Raw genomic sequence first — 21,001 nt, 5'->3', positions numbered from 1 at the left:
GGTCCGCACATGCGCGCCAGCGCGGCCCCGCCCCCGCCCTCTTCCGCGCGCCCGCTGCCGGCTCCTGCTCTGTCACCTCACACTTAGTCGTTGCCGGTGGCGGCTGAGGGGGCGCGAGCAGCGCTGGGCGTCGGTGCCCCCCCACACACCCCGCCCCACACTCCCGCCTCTCCCGACCCCCGACGGGGGTCCCGGAAGGGTCCCCGCCGCTGCCGGGTGCCTGAGGGACTTCGTGGCCGCCGCCGCCGCCGCCGCCGCCACGGGTCCTGATGGAGCCGCCGAATCGGTATCCGGTGAAGCTCTACGTGTACGACCTGTCCAAGGGCCTGGCCCGGCGCCTCAGCCCCATCATGCTGGGTGAGGGGGCCGGGCGGGGAGGGGGCGCGGGGGGCCCCGACTTCTGAGGAGAGCGGGTCTGGGCCCCGGGGACACCCCCCCCCCCCGCGGACCCTCGCCCCCCGCAGAGTCTCCCGGGAGGGAGGAGGGATGGGGCGGGGGGAGGCACGCCCGCCTGCTGCTGAGGGGGAGGGGGGCTCGGCCCCGTGACCTTGCCCTTGCGAGCCCCTTCCGCCCGGGCTTGGGGCATCCCGGCGGGACCCCCAATCCGGCTTAGGGAGCCATCACCCCCCCACACACACACACACACGCGCGCGCGCCACCCCGTGCCCCGTGGTCCGCGCCTGGCCGAGAGGGACACTGCGGAGGACACGCTCGGGTGGCCCTTGGACTGCCTTGCGGCCCAAGCCAACTGCGGTTGTCGCGGCGGGGTAGGGGGGGGATGGGGGATGGGCCCGTGCGGGGAGCGTGGGGGTCCTGGCGCCCCGACTCCAGAACTCTTGCTGGCTTGGTGGGACCTGCCCGACCGACCGAGCGGGCCGGGCTGCTCAACAGTTTGGAAGTGACTCGCGTGGGCCCAGATGCTAGAAGGTAGCTCAGGGTGCGGGGCGGGGGGGGACGGGGGGCAGGCCTGGATGCTGGATGCGGTCGTGTCTTGGGGGGGAGGGGGCATGAGAAAGGGATTTTGTAACCCCCGTTAAACTGCTTAGCTGCCAGGAGAGAGGGGGAAAAAAAATCCAAATCCAGTCGTAGCTCAGCGTTTTGACGCAGGACCTGGGTCGAACCCGGACAGCATCGAATGCCTTGCGTGGCCCAGGGATTGGCGGGGAGGTGGTTTCGGGTAAATGCTGAGGCCGGGAAGGATGCCCCGGATTGGAAATCGAAGGCGTCTGGCCGCATCCATTGGAAGGGCAAGTTTTTCCTGCTTTCAAGGGAAACACAGTTGAATCAAGAATGTTTCAGTAAGCAGAGCTACTTTTGAGGACATCTTTCCCAAAGTCTTGGGTGGATCCACGTGCCCCAGTCCAGTATCGTGAGCTGCACTTAAGTCCCTTAAGCCTGGATAAAGGCGGAGTTGGGGGTGGGGGTTGGCTTCCCCCCCCCCCCAATCATCACTTTGGACACTTACTGCAAGTGCAGAGCCCTTCATTTCCTCTGTCTATTACTAAATAGGAAAACCCCAAGTTAGAACGGTTCTTGAAATATGCCAGTGTGTTTTAAGATAGTGTATATGTTCATTCTGTGCTTCGGCAAAAAAATTATTTAGAAGAATACCCAGGAAATTGGGTCACAGTCGTAATTTATGGAAAGAGCAGACGAGTGGAAGGGGGTGACGTGCAGGACCTTTTGAATTGTGCGCCATGTATAGATTTAAAATAAAGTTTTCTGTTTATTTTAGGGGTCTTTTGGGCAACCCTCCCCAGCAGTGTTCAGGGATGGTGCTCAGGCCACCAGGGGAACACCCACCAGGGGACACGTGGTGCCAGAGAATGAACTCCAGACCTTGTGCATGCCAGGCATGTGCTCCAGCCGTTTGAGCCACCTCCCTGCCCCAGTTTATAGATGCTACAACCCTGCTGCACACATACTATTAAGAACCATTGACGATTTTTTATCCCCATATCGGTACTTTTAATAAACAGATCGTTCTTAGGTGGCCAATTCATGGTGAGACAGAAGTTGGGCCTCATCACCCATTGTTAGAAGGAGGATGGCAAATCTGAAAGTAAAACTTACAAAGTCATTGTTTGAGGAAACAGCAGTCACTGATAGATTAGATCAGTCAAGTTCTAACTAAACTTCTTTGGAATGGAGCCATTTTTCATAAGTGAGATGTTGCTTAGATATTTCCGGAGCCATAAATAAAAAGTTTCCCCTTTACACCGAGCCCTTGGTTGTTGTTATTCAGTAATTATTGCTTTGAGCTGAGAGGGGTCTTACAGAACATTGCCGTAGGATTGGCAGATACTTTTTGAGTGCTTACTGTGTACCAGCCCATGTGTTAAGCTTAACTGAAAATGATATGAACCAGGATGTTCTCTGCTGCTCTGGAATTTTTTAAATTGGAATGACATTTGTACACCAAAAGCAGAAAAATGAATATTGTTGTTAACCATGTAACTTCAATGATAATAATAATTTGGGTGGCACACTGGCAGTATTCAGGGCTCACCCCTGGCTCTGTGCTCAGGGATCACTCCTGGCAGTACTTAGGGGACCATATGCAGTTACAGAGATCAAACCCAAGTCAGCCACATGCAAAGCAAACACCTTACCCCTTGTACTATCTCTCCAGTCCCACCCCCATTCTTAATAGAATCTTTGAAGGCCTCAATTTGGTCTGGCTTTGGCCAGTTGCAGTGGTATTTCGTTGTTGGCTTTTTTTTTTTTTTTTTGAGAAGCGGGGAAGGGTCCCACACCCAACAGTACTCTGGGCTTACTCCTTGCTCTGCACTCAGGGATCACTCCTGGTAGAGCTTGGGGGACCATCTCGGGTGCCAAGGAACAAACCCAAGTTGGTTGCATTCAAGGCAAGCACTCGCTGTGCTATCTTTTCAGTCCTTTGTAATGCTTTTTATGCCTGTTGGTAAAATAATGGATGCATTAGGGAAGGAGAAAGAGAGAGAGGAACATTCAAACCGTGGTGGAAAGTGTTGGACACTTAAAAAAAAGTGTGAAAGGAGTTATCAAGGGCCGGAGAAATAGTACAAACAATAGGGCATTTGCCTTGCATGCGGCCAACCTGGGTTCAATCCCCAGCATCATGTATGATCCCCCATGCCCACCAGGGGTGATCCCTGAGCACAGAGCCAGGAATAATCCCTGAGTACCTTAGGTGTGACCAAAAAATTAAATATAGAGAAAAAGCTTACAGAAAATGAACATTGCTTCATCCTGTTCAGATAGCACTTAACTTCATGTTGGGTTTGTCTTTCACCGACTAACCACTTCATTGATTTTCCACACCTGCATAGAGTCAAACCTTTACAAAAGTGATTTATTTCCTGGATCTTATGATGGGTTCTAACAGCATGTCGAGCTCTTGCCCTGTGCCAGGCCCTTTGTTTTCTGCATCTTTGTGTGTGTGTTGTAACCTTCACCACATCTGTGTGAGCTCGGTCCTGCTGTCACCTCCGTATTTCAGCTGCAGAACCAGAGGTGCAGAGTGTTAGGAAATATGCCCCCCCCCCCACCTCCCAGCTGCAAAGTGGCAGAACTGGGTTCTAAACACAGGCTGGCGCACGTGCTCACGTGCTCACTAATTCCTCTCTCAGCCCTGCTGTGTAATGTGCTCCCTTGTAACACACACAGTGGGCATCTCGTTGGAGTTCACATGGTAACTTTGGCCAAGTAGTTCAAGTTCAGAGGAGAAATAGCAGTTTCTCTGTTTGTGCTATTCATAATCCTTAGATGTATTGCTGGAGAGATAGTACCAGAGAAAAGATGCCTTTTACACAGCCCACCTTCTCAGTTTACCCTGCTATCATGTGTGGTCCCCCAAGCCCACCAGAGTTCCTCTGAGCACAGAACCAGGAGTGAGCCCTGAGCATCACCAGGTGTGGCCCAACAACCTCCTCAAAAAAAAAAAAAAACACCATGATCTGTAGATATTTGATCATCTCTCTGAGCCTTCATTTTCTCAAATGAAGTTTGCAAGCCCCTCTTCCTCATTGCTTCTGCCAGTTTCTCGTTTTGGCACACTGTCTGGGGAGTCACAACGGGGGAGAGCCCGCTGCCCATCATCCCTGCGACAGCGTGACCTCTCTGCGGTGTCAGCCTCTTAGAACTGCTTCCCTTGAAAGTATTCCTATTCCACTGTCCTTCACTCACCGTGAAAAGTCCCCCAATTAGCCTTCGCTGTCTGTCTAATCGCGCCTGCTGGCACCTTTTTTTCATACTCATCACTTGTCAGACATAATTAGCTCTTATAATTGTCCTTCATTTCCTCTTAATAATTTGGCTGCTCTTTAAATTTCCTGACCTCTTTCTGTGTGAAAGTACATAGAGGTAAACGGGGAGGCTTTGTTCATTGTGATCGAGGACTTGATAGTGATTGCTTTCTGACCCCAAGTTGGTGGCGCCTGGTGTGTTCAGAGGCCGCATTTATTGTTCTTTACAAGGCTATTTTGAAATCATTCTCACTCAAGCTTTAAATGTGGGAATATGAGCTATAACTACATCTGTAACTATATTCCTTTTGCTTTTCAGAAAGCAATGAACATTCTAGATTGTACTCAGTGGCCAGTCCTCTGTAGTAAAAATAATAATTAAGCTATGAACTTTGCCCTCCAGGCTGTTTCTCTTTTTCAGTAGGAATAATGCATGTAGGAGGCCTGGAGGTGGGGGGGGGGGGGGCACTTGCCTTACACACAGCTGACCTGGGTTTGATTTCTGGCATCCCATATGGTCCACTGAGCACTGCCAGGAATGATTTGAGTGCAGAGCCAGGAGTAACCCCTGAGCACCACCGGCTATGACAACCCTTCCAACCCCTGCAAAAATAAATAAATAAATAAATAAAATAAGATAAGATAAAAACAGCATTAGATGGCAGTTTACAAGTACTTATGGTCAGAAGCCCAAATGAGTAAGAAAGTAGTTGTTTCAGTCCTTGACAAGATGGGCAGGAGGCAGTGGAGGAGTAGGATGGGGACACTTCTGTGACACCCCAGGGCTCCTGAGAGAATGAGTGGATCGGCTCATGCCTCTGCATAGTCCCAGCGGCCAATCAGAGCTGGTGCTTGGAAAATACTAATTATCAGAATGACTGAAACTTAAGCTCCAGCTTAAGGATTAAGTGAAATTTGTTGAATTGGAGGGTATTTGTGTGTGTGTGTGTGTGTGTATTTGTGTGCGTGTGCGCGCTTGCGTGTGCTTCAAGCCATCTATTGTGCTTTGTTTCCAATTTTTATTGTTCATTGTGTGAACTGTTTTATATCCATCTATTGAGTTCAGCAGTCATGCCATTTCTTTATGGCAAAGGGAGAACGAGCGCCGCTGAAGAACCCCTGGCATTCCTGCTCCTGCTTCTCTACGCTTCCACAGACTGAGGCCACGTACCCTGAGGCTTTCTCCGCCAAGTTCCTCAGAGGGGGCTGCAAACTGAGGGATTGTCTTCTCACCCCTCCCAAGACGTACCTCAGAGGTGCAGTGGCACTTAGAGCTTCATTGTCATGAAGTGCCCGGCAGAGAGGGGCTGCTGTACCCCAAAGGGATGAAACCTTTACTCAGCAGACTTTTCTGGAGCTCTACCTTGAGCCAGGGACACTTGAGCCATTCCCTCCCATGTGGCCTGCCTCACATCATCCCTGAGGTCTCAACAGAAGTGTCCCTTCCTGCTTCCATCTTCGCCCTCCCAGACCGAGGTCGTGTCTCCCATCTATGCTGATAACAACCAGGACTCTCTAGCATTCATCTTTCTATTATCTTTGCTTGTTGCCTGGTCAAACACACATACACACACACACAGGCCTACCTGCAGGCATTGCCACACAGGCCTGACTAATAAACACCCATGTGATGAGGAGGGCACCCGTGCCTGTCACCTGAGAATGCAAAGCCCTGGGCCCCTTCCAGCTCCGGGACAGCCACCTCACGCTTCAACCCGTACAGAGGAGTAAGCACATCCCCGGCAGACTTTTCCTGGTGTGTGCGCTGGACAAAATGAGTTTTTGTTTGTGTTTTGTAAAAATGTTAACAACTTTTTTGAGGGGATAGGGTCTTGCCCAGCTATGCTCAGGGCTTACTTTTGGCTCTGTGCTCAGGGATCACTCCTGTCATGCTCAAGGAAGCATATGTGGTTCCAAGGACTGAATCAGTGATCAGCATCCTCCATGTAGCAAGGCAGTTGCCTACCCACTGTACTTTCTCCAGCCCCCCATTTGTCCAGTTTATTTATTTTTTGCTTTTTGGGTCACACTCGGTGATGCACAGGGGTTACTCCTGGCTCATGCACTCAGGAATTACCCCTGGCGGTGCCGAAGGGACCATATGGAATGCCGGGAATCAAACCTGGGTCGGCCGCATGCAAGGCAAATGCTATACCCGCTGTGAGCCCATTTGTCCATTTTAGAAGTTCCTAGTTCCCAGTGTTTCACAAATGACCACATAAGTGGATCGATGAGTAGCTGAAGGGATCTGACTCTACAGTTCCCATCAGCATTCTATGGATGATGCAGTAAAAATTTTTGAGAGAAGGGTGATTGGGGCTATTCCTGATTCTCTGCTCGGGAGTGACCCCTGGCAGTGCTGGGGGGACTGTATGTGACGTCAGGGATGAAACCACAGTGGGCCACAATACAAAGCAAGTTCCTTCACCCCTCTGCCATCTCTCTGGCCAGACAAGATCTTTAGCAGACCTTACTGTGGTAGGAAGAAATCCAATGTCACCTTCGAGTGATCACTTCAGTGATCAATACAGAGAAGATCCAGGAACAGAAAGTAGGGTTTGTGACCTGCAACTTGTAATCTTGGAAATCTTATGAAGTAGACACTGTTGTTTTGTTTTCAGGCCACACCCATGGTGATCCTCAGGGCTTACTCCTGGCTCTGCACTCAGGAACCACTTCCTGGCAGGCTCCGGGAAGCATGTGGGAAACCGGGGATGGAATCCGGGTCGGCTGCATGCAAGGCAAGCGCCCTGCCCACTGTACTATCACTTCGACCCTATTATTATGTATTATTTTTAACAGAATAGGACACGAAGTCGAAACAGTGTTGGCCCATTGTGAAATGTTCTAGTTCTGCCCCATTGTCAGGCATAGGCCATGCATCCCTGTTGGGTACTGGCTGTAGGGTTAGTACAACAGAGGATCGGAATGTATTTTTAGTTAAATGAATTCAACTCGCTGCCCCCCTGCATGCAGTCGTTGGCTTCCAAACTGCATGGTCCCTTCACACCACCCAACGCTCCCCCTCACCTCTGGGCACAGTGCCCCACATGTGCTCCCTGTGTGCCCCGTGATGGTCCCTCTTCTCACCTCCTCTAGCTCTTCACTCAGACATTACCATCTCAAAGAGGCTACTCTGGGTTCCCTGAAGCTCTCCTATTCGCCACCCTGCTCTCATTTCCTATTCTTCATATTGTTAACAGTATGATGGTTTTATTCTGTTTGTCATTATTCACTGACTGTCCCCTGTTCCAGATCTGTGACAAGTAATTGCTTTGGTGTCTTGTTTATCAAAGGATTACAGTGCCATGGGCCATCAGAGGACCCTGACTCAGCAATCACCTTTGCGTGTGTTAGGCCCAGGTTGGGGACCAAGCACCACATGTCCCTCAAGCATGTCCAGGAGCAACCCCTGAGTACCACAGGGTATGGCGCACATACACACACACATTTACACACACACAAAAGTAACAAAAGTAGCAGTTACTGATAGTTTGCTGTGTAGACTGGTAGATCTCAGATCTGGCTCGCCCACCCAGAACCTGTGTTTTTGTTTGTTTGTTTGTTTGGATTTTTTTTCTTTTTGGGTCACACCCTGCGATGCACAGGCTCATGCACTCAGGAATTACTCCTGGAGGTGCTCGGGGACCATATGGGATGCTGGGAATGGAACCTGGGTCGGCCACGTGGAGGGCAAATGCCCTATCCGCTGTGTTATTGCTCCAGCCCTGAACCTGTGTTCTTTACTACATAGATTTCCTCTCTTAGGGCCACAACATTTCTCCTACATGAATAAGATGGAAAAGAAATTTCTGTCTAGCATCGCAGCATCATTATTAAATAAAGAGACGTGGCTTTCTGGGGTCACGGAAATTCTCAGAGGTGAGACTCTCGCCCCATGGATCATAGGGCCCCATCGAATGCAGCTTTGGGAGATTCTTGCCCCGAACGGGTTATGGCCCCAACCTCAAGGGAAAGCAGACGGGTTTGTGTGTGGACAGAGACGGGGAAACTGCTACATTTCCTTTTTCTTCTCATTCTGCCCAGCAGCCCCAAGGGCGAAGAGTGCAGTGGTTACAACAAACCCGCTCTTAGCTCTTATCGCTGATTGGGAGGTAGAGTGAACTTTATCGTATGGGGGTCTTCCCTAAGGAGGCCCTCACACCTGTTCAGACCTGTGTCCACCCCAATGGTGAGGCTTTTTATGCATTGTTACTGGTCACCATATGTGAGTTTCAATGAAAGGACAGGGGCACGCTGGACTCGAGTGTTCAGTGGCCGAGAGATGGACAAAGGACTGGGGAAATGAAGAAATAGGGCCCCAGGCTGGTCGGTAGTCAGTTTATTTCTCTCTCTCTCTCCACCCCCCCCCCCCCCCATCGTAGTCTGATCTCTCTCCTTAGTCTAGTTTTGGTCGTAGTGCCAGTCATCATACTCCCTCTTCCTCGCCTCTTCATTATATCACCTCTCTCCCCTTTCAGCATACTTAATAGAAATCATGAAGGGTGAGGTACACTAGGTGGTGTTGACCATTTTCATAACAACAAACAGAGGTAAAGCCACTCGTTCAGGGGAAGTTCTAGGAGATTAACTCAAGGACAAACTCATCTGAGGGATCAGCACTCCAGATTACTAGGCGATCCGCTCAAAGGGCGGGATTCCATCCAGGGTGCCTTGCTTTCTCCTTTCCTCAGCTAGTAATCCATTTAAACGATCATAGTGAATTTACTTCTTATAATATTTTTAGTCATTTTGTATGAACACAGTAAGAGATATATTAAGGTTAAAGATTGGCTCTTCCTGGGGACGTCTCGCTATATATTCCAGACCACAGTCGTCAGGCGAAGTTAGTCTTTCCTAACCCCAGCAGGGTCCTGATTCAGTTACTTCTTTTTGAGTCATGACAGAGTTTGTTCCACGACCATGCTCTTAACTTATATGTATGTTGCTTAGCTTGTCCCCTTTTCAATGCCTGGGTTGCTTGCCCTGGGTCCATCCAGTCCCTTCGTCGGGACCCTCCTTCTGGGGGTGTTAGGAAGTAAAGGCAACTGAAGCTTAAGTCAGATTAATATGATGGATGCCAGGGGTAAATGCTATTTGAAGTCAATTATTAACTCATGTTGCAAAAGCATAGCATCAACTCTCTTCCTGTGTCTATGCAAAAAGGACATTGCTAAATAAACCATGCAAATGACACAAAGGAACGAGAAAAGCAATATCGGATTATTAGTGCTTGATGGAATTGGGTGTGCCTCAGGGGCACTGTTGTGGGAGTAATTCAATAAAACTAAGCTTCCTTTGGGAGGAGCAAGGATAACCCAATGTTATCCAATAACCGTAGCCCTGTACAGCGTGGCTAAAGTACCCAAAGCTGGACTTGGAAACTTTTGTCACTCTCCCACAGCCTCAGATGACAGTACAGGATAGTCACAGAGAGTCCGTGGTTGCATCTCTCTTCTAATGAAGAGTAGTGAATTTATTTTTCATTTTATTTATTTGGCTTTTGGGGTCACACCCAGTGATGCTCGGGGGTTCCTTCTGGCTCTGCACTCAGGAATTATTTCCGACGGTGTTCGGGGGATCATATGGGATGCCGGGGATTGAACCCAGGTCGGCCGTGTGCAAGGCAAACGCCCTCCCACGGTACTATCGCTCCAACCCCAATAGTAGTGAACTTAGGTGCATAGTGAAATGTGGATTAGCAATTGTGAAAGGGTCAAGACTTCTTACTCCCGGTCTCTCAGTTCACCCAGGAGTGACATGCTCCTTTCCAAGGTAAAGTGTGGAGGAACTCACACCCTGGGCGGAGCACAAGCAGACTCCTCGCCTTCCACGCGTCACGGGGCAAACCTGAGAAATAACATTTAGCAATGTGTAAACTGTCACGGTGAGGCGAGCACAAGTGACGTGGTTGTGTCCTTGTGGCACTTGCTGCTCTTCCTGTCACTCCTCAGACTCTCCCGTGGAGATTGCAACCCCACCCGCCTCATCTGCTCTCTTCACATCACCCCCGTTAGCAGTGTGGGTGATACCACCCCTTGGGGGCATGGAATGACCCGGGGGTCCTATGAGCTTCGGCTGCAATTGGAAGGTGCTTTCTGTTTGTTCTCTTCAAAATGGTCCATTTCCAGGAGGTTGCTAAGTAATTTGGTGGTGATGGTGGTGGTGGTTGTTGTTGTTGAAAAGGGGGCAGATAAGTTTGGAAACCTCTGCTTTATGCTGTAGTCACCTCTAACGTTCTATATCCTCTATATCCGATGGCACCAAAGCAAATAGACATTGGGTAGGGCACCTGCCTTGCATGTAGCCAACTGAGGTTTAGTCCCTGGCACCCATAAGGTCCCCTGAGCCCACCAGGAGTGATCCCTGGGTACAGAGACAGAATTCAACCCTGACCACTGCCAGGTGTGGCCTAAAAACTAAAAAATTCTGTGTCAGGGAGGAGGGCTCAAAGTGATAGCACAGGTGCATGGCGCTTGCCTGACATACAGCTGGCCCTCATCTGATCCCTGATACCACGTGTCGTCCTCTGAGCACAGGGTCAAGAGCAAGCCTTGAGTGCTGCTGATATGATGTGACCCAAACCTGTTTCTTCGGGATCGGAGAGATAGTCCAGTGGGTAGGGCACTTGTTTTGCTCATGGCTGACCTGGATTTGAGTCCCGGCACTCCATATAGTCCCCTGAGCCCTGCCAGGAATGATTCCTGATTCCTGAGCACGGGACAAGGAGTAAACCCTGAGCATCACCAGGTATGGCCTCAAAGCAGAACAAAACAGCTGTATCTCGGGCCTCAGAAATGCTCAAGGGATTGAGCACAGACGTTGCGTGTGGGAGCCTGGGTTCAGTTCCATGGCACTGCATAGTCCCCACTCCAAGAACGACCCCTGTCGGGAACCATCCCTGATCTGGGATTCACCCCTGACACCCAAAGAGCAAAAGTGAAAAACTAAATGAACGCACGACACTGGTGAGGAACAGGAGAGAGAAAACGGGGCTGAATTCTTGCCTTGTGCAGGGCTAAGCCCACGTCAAACCCACCCCCGCCACCCTCATCCCCCACATGTGTGGTCCATCCGTCCGTCCCGTCCCCCAGGGGTCCAGGTGCATCTTCAGCCTGGCACCCTGGCACCACTGTGCCCTGGTCCCTCCGCCACACACCTCAGCGAGTTTCCCAGCTGCGGCCCCGCCCTGCTTGATAAGGGTGGAATTGCAGCTCATGAAACCAGTTCTTTATCATCTAGGACATCTGATTTCTACCTGGAAGGCCAGTCGACGTTGTTTCGGGGTTTTTTTGTTTTGTTTGGCGTGGGGGCGGGGGGTTGGGGGGGCACAGCCAGCAGTGCTCAAGGGCTTACTCCTGCCTCTGCCCTTAGGAATTCGGGGGATCGTGTGGGGTGCTGGGGATTGAACGCAGGCTGGCGCGCACCCTCCCCACTGTCCTGTCACCCTGGCCCAGTTTCGGTTATTTCTGTGTCTCCTCCCCCTTGGCCTCGAACCCCGTACAGGCAGGGGCTGAGCCGCTCGGCCTTGCCTTGCCACATCTGCCACCACTTCTGGCCCACAGAGGCAGGGTACTGAGCGATGGGCTTGCAAAATTTAGAGGATTTTTCCTCACTTTGTTCGGTGAACAGCGAAGCAGGTCACTCCCTTGGTGCTGGGAACAGAGGGGACCTGGGCGCCAGCGGTCAACCCCAGGCCGCCTGCGTGAGAGCATATACTCCAACCTCTTGCACCCTCCCCAGCCCCCTCTCTTGCCCCGAGGCTCTCCTACACTCCTGTTTTACGATAAGTAGCTATAGATAAGACACATTTAATTATTTGGGGGCAGGGGGGTACACGTGATGGAGATCGGTGTGGTGCTCAGGGGCCACTCCCACCCATGCATTTTGGGGGACCATGGCGGTGCTGGGGGTCTGACATGGGGCTCTCGGTGCTGCAGCCCTTCATCCCCATTCCCCAAGCCCCAGAGAAATTTGTTTGTTTGGGGGCCCCACCCGGTGATGCTCAGGGGTTCCTCGTGGCTCTGCACTCAGGAATTACCCTTCTTCAGTGCACGGGGAACCATATGGGATGCCAGGCTCAAACCCGGGTCAACCACGTGCAATGCAAACACTCTACCTGCTGTACAATTGCTCCCACCCTGCCCCAGACAAATTTCAAGGGAAAAGTTAAATTGACTCCAAAGAGGGAAAATAATAGGAATAAAAGAGGTATATCTCTACTAGTGCTTTTTTTTTTTAGGGACACACCTGGAGGTGTGTTTGGGGACCATGCAGTATCGGGGGTCACACGCAAAACACCTTTGCGCTCTCTCCCCAGCCCTTAACAGCATTATTATCTTGGATTTTTTTTGGGGGGAGGTCACACCCAGCAATGCTCAGGGGTCACTCCTGGCTCTGCACTCAGGAACCACTACCAGCAGTGCTCAGGGGACCATATGGTATGCTGGGAATCAAACCCGAATCAGCCACATGCAAGACAAATGCCCTACCCACTGTGCTAACGCTCCAGCCCCTATCTTGGGTTCTTTTTGGGAGAAAGAGAATCAGACTCAGCGGCTTCAGGCCTTTCTCCTTTCTCTACACTCAGGAATCACTCCTGGGAGGCTTAGGGAACCATATGGGGTGCCAAGAATTTAACTCAGGTTGGCTGCATGCAAGGTGAGTGCCCTTGCCACTGCGCTATCTCTCCAGCTTCTTTATCTTGCGTTCTGATGCAGAAATCCGATCAGTTTTCAACTCTGACAACATACCCATGACCCGAGCTAATGAGGACCTTAGTCAAGTACCTGCCTGGAAAGCCCACCCAAGAGGGTTAGAGTGGGGGGCTGCTCCGGGATTGAGTGATGTCTGGGGTGGACTCGGCTGCGAGGCCATTTAGTTTCGTCTCCAGCAGCTAAATCTCTCCTTCTCTCCGCAGGGAAACAGCTGGAAGGCATCTGGTAAGTTGCTGGATCTCCTTCCGGAGGGTGACCCTCTGCTTTCAGGGCCCAGCCAGTTGCTCGAACTCTGGCTCTATCAGAAAGCTTCAAGCTCTCCACCAGGTCCATGCTAACTCCTGTCCCCAGGGGGGCATTTGGCAGTGTCTCTGACATCTGGTCGGGGGTCTGGGGTGCCATTGCAAAGATGATCCCCGGCATCCCATATGGTCCCCCAAGCACCGTCAGGAATAATTCCTGCGTGCAAAGCCAGGAGTAACCCCTGAGCATCACTGGGTGTGACCCAAAAAGCAAAAAAAAAAAAAAAAATTGAGAGACCCAGCCCTAAAGAGAGGCAGGTGGTGCCCTGGCGACTCCCACCTCAGCCCACACTGTCTTAAAGACGCCCGCCGGGGATTGTCAGCCCTGCCAGACCCCCATGGCTGAGCCCTTATCTCTTTTCCTGAGCAACCCTCGGGCAGCTTCTATCTGAGCCTGCTGGTATGTGGGCGGCCCAGACGCCCTGTGCTGTGTTGGGCTGAAACCACGAGCACCTTTCCCTGACTCAGGACTTACATGCTGTGCTCTTGGGGCTCCCTCCGCGGGGTCCAGGCCAATGCTCCTGTCTTGGGGACGTCGGCATGCCCCACAAAGCGTTATTTCAGTAACTGACTTTCAGTGCCAGGATGAACCTCTGGCCCTGACATGCCCCTCTGCTCCGTGGTGGCGACCAGACACCACCCACAGGGGTTTGATTGCCACTACTGCCGGGTGCAGTTGCGGGCCTCTAGAGAGTCAGCGCCCCGGGTGCTGCAGAATGGCCTAGAACGCACAGGCAGCCCCCCAGAAACTTCCCAGCCCAGCATTGCCCCAGCTGAGAACCTCTCCTCTCCAGTCCTGGTCTTTTATTGTTTTTGTCTTTTTGGGGTCATACCCGGCGATGCTCAGGGGTTCCTCCTGGCTCTGCACTCAGGAATCACTCCTGGTGGTGCTCAGGTGACCCTGTGAGATGCTGGGGATTGAACCCGGGTTGGCCGCGTAGAAGGCAAACACCCACCCCACTGAACTGTCACTCCGGCCCCTCCAGTCCTGGTCTTACTCCGACCTTTTGCTTGGCTTTCTGAGACTAGAGCACCGGGTCCTGGGGGCAGTGCCCTGAGTGCAGCCCCACCCGTGTGGCTGACCCCTTCCGCTTTGCAGGCACACCTCCATAGTCGTGCACAAGGATGAATTCTTCTTCGGCAGTGGCGGGATCTCCAGCTGTCCCCCGGTGAGTGTCTCCCCGACACCCCGAAAGCACCCTCGTGTCCTGGCCCTGTGCTTCGGAAGCACCTAGGGCTCGTCTCAAGAAACCCTCCCACATACACGCCCACCAGTTTCCCTCTGGTCTGCCACGCTGGCATAGTGTGGGGATGGGAGTAGTGGTCCCGGGTCCCCCCCAGGAAGGGTTCCCGGAGGCTAAGACAGCGTCCTCATCCTCTGGCGCCATCACCAACTCAGCTCTGTGCCCTGCTCCTAGGTGCCAGGTCGGTCAAGGTGAAGGGGATGGCAGGGGCGCTGTGAGCTGAAGGGGTGCCCTGGGTCCCGGCCAGGAGGACACGTTGCAGATCTCAGGCCTGACCTGAGCAGGGCCATGTGCAGGCCGCAGGCAGAAGGCAAACGAGCTCCCTCTGCGTCACATTCACGGGGAGACTGTCTCGATTCCTCTCTCTCGCCACCCCATCCCAGAATCCTTGACCAAAGCCACTGCCTCTGCCGCATGCCCGCGCCCCTAATCCACTTTGTCTCCCATCATCTCTGCCCCCTTCTACAACACATGCCCCTGAATCCAGGTCGCTGTCTGGCCGGGAACAAACCTCCGTTTGGAAAAGTGGATGTTTCAGAACAAGGCCCTGTTCATGGCGTTCCCCTGCCAAGGCCTGAGGCCCTCCCGTCCTGGGAGGGGAACCCCAAAAGCTCCACGTGGCTCCCCAGGCCTGGTCTGGCCTGGTCTCAGGCTGAGCCCCTCGCCCACACCATCTTCTCAGCCTTGAACACTCCCTGGTCTCAGCGGCCCCCGGGTCCAGGCTGCAGGAGGCTGAGCCCACTGTCACTTCCTCGACCATATTTCCCTGAGCTGGGAAGGTCCCATGTCCCACGTCCTGAGAGCATTCTGTCCTTTTCCAGCAAGACTCTTGTCACCACTGATGGTTCTAGGCTGTGTCCCGTCAGCCTGACCCCTGCCCGGGACGCTCCCTGAGGGCAGGAATCGCATGCCGCTTCCCCGGGTGCGGGGCCAGAGCAGGGGACATTTTCAGCACCTGCCTATCTGGGGGTGAGTCCCAGGAGCCTGAAGAGTGACCGCTATGTGTCTTACAATTCGGAGATGGTCCCTCCGACGGCTGTCACCGCCCTGCTCACAGGCGGCCCCTGTCCGGCCCCGCACCAGCAGTCAGTACTCCGGAGTGATTGTGAGAGTCAGTGACCTTTGTGGCAGGGAGCTCTGCTCGGGAATGTTCTCCGTGGCTGGCTCAGATGGTGATTTCCAAGCATCATCCGGGGCGGGCGGGCAGGAGAGAGCGGGCAGCCCTGGCTCGCTGCGGCTGCGGGCCTCGATTTCCCCACCTGGGCTGCCTCGCGCTGGCCTTAGCGTCGCCTCCCAGGTGGAAGCAGTAACCGCGCCATGGATGTGTGCCAGCCGGCCAGCTTTCTCCCACCCTTCGCCTTCCCCCATGGTTACGGCCTGGCTACGGTGTCCCCACACCAACTACCGTGGAACATGAAGCGCCCTGCCTGGTGGGAGCCACTTCTAGGTGTCACTGGGGACAGAGGCACGAGATCTGGGGTTTCTCTCTTATTTTTTGGCTGCCTGAGTGGACGCAGGAGGCGCCGCTGGTGCCGTCCACCCATCCAGTCTCCAGGCTCAGGACCGGCTCTGCCCACATGTGTCCGCGGCCCTCCGGGGGGAGCCACCTACCTGCCGAAGGCCAGCGGGGTCAGTGATCTAATGACTTTCTTTGGGTTGGCTCTTTTAGGGAGGGACATTGCTTGGGCCCCCTGACTCTGTGGTTGATGTGGGGAGCACAGAAGTCACCGAAGAAATCTTTTTGGAGTACCTGTCCTCCCTGGGGGAGTCTCTGTTCCGGTGAGTGGAGACAGGGTTGGCGGTTCATCATGTCTGTCTCCCCCACTAGAAAACAGGCCCTGGAGGCCAGACACTGGACACAACCCCGGGCACCCCCACCAGTTGCAGAGAGAGCAGGACTCGGGCCCCCAAAGCGCGGGGTTGCTCCCGGGCCAACACCCCATGCCGGCTCCTGACTAGAGTCAGCGGCTGCCGGGGCCGGAGCAGTAGGACAGCGGGCAGGGTGTTGGCCTCGGACATGGCTGACCCTGGTTTGATCCCCGGCACCCACCGTGGTCCCTCAGCATCACCAGGAGTGATCCCCTTGAGCACTGCCCCATGTCGGGGGGGAGTGTGCCCCAAGATAAATTCTAGAATTTAAGTCTGCCGCTGTTGGGCAGAGCTACGCTGCACACTTTCTCGCGAGCTACATTGTCCTCACACTCAAAACCAGGCAGGTAGAGGGGCTGGGGCTTCACCCCAGCCGGAACAGATTTTCTCTTAAAGAAAAAAAAAGGGGCTGGAGCGATATCACAGCGGACAGAGCGTTTGCCTTGTACGCGGCCAACCTGTATTCAATCCCCAGCATCCCATAGGGTCCCCTGAGCACCACCGCCAGGAGTGATTCCTGAGTGAAGAGCCAGGAGTAATCCCTGTGCATCGCAGGGTGTGACCCAGAAAGCAAAAAAAAAAAAAAAATGTCGCTCCAGCCCTCAAGCCCCGCTCGGGTGGCTGCAAAGGCCCGGGACTGTCGAGGAACGGCATGTCTCGTCTGTCAGCCCTGAGCAAGCTGGTTTGGCTTCGGTGCTGGGGGCGTGGGCTCTCGCCGTGCCGGGCGGCCGTGACACCGGCCTTTCGCAGTGGCCATGACACCTGCTGCCCTCTCAGCCCTGGCACCTCTCTCGCCCCGACAGAGGGGAAGCCTACAACCTCTTTGAACACAACTGTAACACCTTCAGCAATGAAGTGGCCCAGTTCCTGACCGGGCGGAAGATCCCTTCCTACATCACCGACCTTCCCTCAGAAGTTCTGTCCACGTAAGTGACCTCCCTCTGCCTCTCCTGCGCCCCCCGCCCCCAGGACCTGAGCAGGGCGCCTTCCGCTCCCCCGAGAAGGACCACTGCACCAGCTCAGAGCGCACCTGCCAGGCTTTAGTCCACTGGACGCTGGTTCAGGACTGATCCTGCATCCTGGACCCCCCGGCCATTTCTGCCCACTGCCCAGGAATTGTGCTGTTCAGCAGTGCCCATTTGAAAGCCAGTTTCAGACTGATGGCCCTGGAGGACAGTCGACCCTCCCTGGGACATGCTTCTCCCGCCCCAACGGGATCCCAGCCGTGTCAGCCAGAAGTCAGGCCGCCTCACCACCACCACCACCCCCCCATCCCCTGGCCATAGGCTGCCTCTGACCCAGTTTTTCCTGAGCGCGGGCCCTGTGCAGCATTCCCAGCAAGGTGTGCTGGGCTCAGCCCGCACAGGACAGAATTACCAGGAAGGAGCCCCAGGTGCACGGTAAGTCCCTCAGCATCACAGAAGGACCTCGGCCGTGGCCCCAAGCCGTCCCCCATGGCTCCGTGTCGGCTCTGTTTTTATACGCCAGCTGGCCTTCCTGGACTTTTGTTTGAATTGGGTGATACTTCTTGGTCTCATCTGTTCGTTCACAAGGAGAAGCACTGCATTCCCTTCAAACTTGGGGACCGCTTTCCAGAGTGGCAGCGGCTGGGCTGTGCTGTGGGCGGCCTCCAAGTTCACAGTGTCCTGTGAACCTTAGAAAGTAGCTTCTGGGACCCAAGCGATAGGGCAGTGGGGAGGGCACTGGCCTTGCATGCCCAACCTGGGTTCCATCCCCAGCACCCCGTAGGGTCCCCTGAGCCTACCAAGAGTGATCCCTGAGCACAGAGTGAGGAGTCAACTCCAGGGTGTGGCCCCAAAAACTTGTTTTAAAAGGAAGGAAGTAGGGACTCGAGCAATAGCATAGTGGGTAGGGCGTTTGCCTCGCACATGGCCGACCCAAGTTCAATTCCCAGCGTCCCATAGGATCCCTCAGCCACCACCAGGAGTAATTCTTGAGTGCAGAGCCAGAAGTAACCCCTTCACCGGTGACCCAAAAAGCAAAAAAAAAAAACCACTAAAATAAAAGGAAGGGAGTGGTGTCGTGGTGTCTCAGGGCCAGAGAGCTGGCAGACAGGGAGCTCGTCTCACATGCTGCTGACCCTGGTGTGGATCCCTGAGCAGCACCACGTGTGGCCCCAGAACCAAAGGAAAGAGCAAGTGGGCAAGTGATGGTTTCAAGGGGCCAGAACAGTAGCACAGTGAGTAGGGCATTTGTTTCGGACACAGCTGACCTGGGTTCCATCCCCGGAATCCCATAAGCACCCCCTTCCTCACGAGCACCGCCCGGAGTAACCCCTGAGTGTGGTCTCAGACCCGAAAAACATCAGTAAAAACTGCTGCTAGGGACTGGAGAGGAATCAGGGCTTAAGGCCAAGCCCGCTTCTATTCCCAGCACTGCCTGGGCCCCAAGCGCCTCGGGGTGTAGCCAGGCCCCAGACCCTACGCCTCCCCCCAGTAATGAAGCCCAGCTGACCAGGAGCCAGAGGCAACAGGTTTAAGATGGGGCGACAGGGCGGCCGAGATGCAGTGTCCACATGAGGGGACAGCACCCAAGCGGGGGGAGGATTATTGCGCCGTGCGCCCTCTGGGCCCACCCCATCCCTGGTCGCTTCTCTCTACAGGCCCTTCGGACAGGCGCTGCGGCCGTTCCTGGACTCCGTCCAGATCCAGCCTCCCGGGGCGAGCACCATGGGCCGGCCCAACGGTCAGAGCTAACGGGACTGCGGGGACCGCCTGCCTCTCCAGGGCTTTGCGTTTTTAAACAAAACAAACCCTATCAGATTTCTATTTTATAATTTTACATCAGAGCTAGCCATCAGGGGGCGGCTTTCTAACGTTCCCAAGAGGGAGAGCCCGTCGGGCCGCTGCCGAGGCAGCACGCGGCCCCCCTCCCCCCCGAATAGCATTATACTAATTTATTAAGGCTGTCTTGTCTGTGCGTTCACTTCTGACGCTGCTTCCTGAGCATCCTCCGCTCTGGAGACAGGGAGGCGGGTGGGTGAAGCAGAAAAAGAAAAAGAGGCACGGTCTGGGGCTTCCCCAAACCAGACCCACTCGCCACTGAGGGACCCAGGTGAGTCTGACAACATCCATGACCCAGAAGCGGTTCCTCCCGCATTCACGGAACCAAAGGACGTGGGACCCGGGATGACTGGACCCAGCCCGAGGGCTTTGGCTTTCCCTCCTGACCCCACCACGCCACGGGGCCAGGCCTGTGTCATCGCCCCAGAAGAGTGCCAGCAGTCGGGCCCGAAGGGACAGGATAAAGCCATTCGTCCTCCCACCCAGACCGGTTGCCGACCCTCTGACGCCTGCGCTGGTGCCTCGAGTGCTCCCGCCGAGTGGCATGGCCGGCCTGTCCTGGTCGCAGTTGGTAGCTCGGCCCCCAACCCCACCCTCGTCATTGTGCTTTAATCAGGCAGGGACGCCCTGCTCCAGGGTGATGCCCCTGATGCGACGAGAAAACGCGGAATCGGGATGACCTGGAACCTCACGTCGTTTCTGAGAGGAGGAAACGTGTTTTGAAGGGACCCGGCGTCCCCCTGCCGTTCTGAAGCATGGCGGGACTGTGTGGGCCTTTCCCTAAAGTGCTTCCTCCAGGGGCTGCGGGGCAGAGAATAAGTTTCTTATCCAGCCAGGCTTTCAGATGACCCCACCCCCCCCTCCACGAGTTGGGGGGAGGTGAGAAGGGGGGCAGGCTCTGAGCTGCTCCCTAGAGGCCCGGCCAGGGCACTTGTTATTCTGCCTTAGCCTGTGACTGTCCCCGAACAGCCTGTGGTGATGCCAAATGACATTTGGGAACTTGGGAGGATTGGAGGCCATGCCATCAAGCCATTGAGTCCCTCCCTAGACCTACCAGTTTGCCAGTGTTCCGAGAGAGGAGAGACTGGGCCGGGGGCTGTACTTGGACATGGCTTCACTGCCTCCCAGGCCCCGTGGCCAGCAGGCAGCACCCCCAGACCAGGGCTCTGAGTGGTGTGGTTGGCGAGGCGGGTCAGTGAGCCTCTTCCCAGAGTTGAGGAGAGGGCACCCCGGCCCATCCTTCCAGCCCTGCATCCCAGAGCCTCGGGAGAACGCCCCCAGCTGCCTGGCCCCGTGTGAGCCCACGCAGGCGGGCAGGGAGTGAGCCCTGTGTGCGTCACGCTGCAGACGCCCCCACGAAGACCCGCCGTTCCCAGAAATGGCGCTTGTACCTTGGAAACGCTTTTCTGCTCTGGGAGTGGAGCTAGCTACTGTGTTGAGCGCGGAGAGGGTTGCTGGTTTGCTTTGGTGTTTTTTCTAATGCAATAAACTCATTTCTGCCTGTGTCCTGGCCACTTGTGTGGTGCTTAGGAGTCTGGCTTCAATATGAAGCGGCTTCTCAGCTTTGCCCCTCCCAACCAAGCCTAACCTGGCGAGTCTGGATATGCCAGCGTCATGGCAAAGAAGTGATGAGGACTGGGGAGAAAGTCAGTCCCCACTGGTTGTCAAGGCAGGAAAACTCCTGCCCCAGCTGTATGACCCGCTCCAAAGCCAGGGTCCGGTCCCCGCAGTGGGGCACTCCACCAGACACACTGTGTTCCCCAATGGATGTCCACTCCTTACAGCCTCCAGGCCTGATAGCCCAGCGTGGCTGCAGCATCCGCAAATGGGAGATGGTTC

At 54.5% G+C, this 21,001-nt stretch overlaps 2 protein-coding genes across 2 annotated transcripts in view; one reads left to right on the top strand and one right to left on the bottom strand.

Moving 5' to 3' along the window:
* Positions 1–21,001, bottom strand: part of XRCC6 (X-ray repair cross complementing 6) — a 48,668-nt gene that overhangs the window by 24,953 nt on the left and 2,714 nt on the right. The gene's annotated exons all lie outside the window — the stretch shown is intronic.
* On the top strand, positions 81–20,667 carry DESI1 (desumoylating isopeptidase 1). The gene is made up of 6 exons (XM_056137567.1): positions 81–357; positions 13,147–13,168; positions 14,345–14,414; positions 16,159–16,268; positions 17,162–17,284; positions 18,982–20,667. The coding sequence occupies exons 1-6, from the start codon at positions 270–272 to the stop codon at positions 19,073–19,075; spliced, it is 507 nt and encodes a 168-aa protein (XP_055993542.1). The 5' UTR covers positions 81–269; the 3' UTR covers positions 19,076–20,667.

The sequence above is a fragment of the Sorex fumeus genome, unplaced genomic scaffold (genome assembly GCF_029834395.1).
Source record: "Sorex fumeus unplaced genomic scaffold, SorFum_2.1 ptg000125l, whole genome shotgun sequence".
Taxonomy (NCBI): domain Eukaryota; kingdom Metazoa; phylum Chordata; class Mammalia; order Eulipotyphla; family Soricidae; genus Sorex; species Sorex fumeus.
The sequence above is the reverse complement of the archived record's forward strand: the minus strand, read 5'-3'. Positions and strand labels throughout refer to the sequence as shown.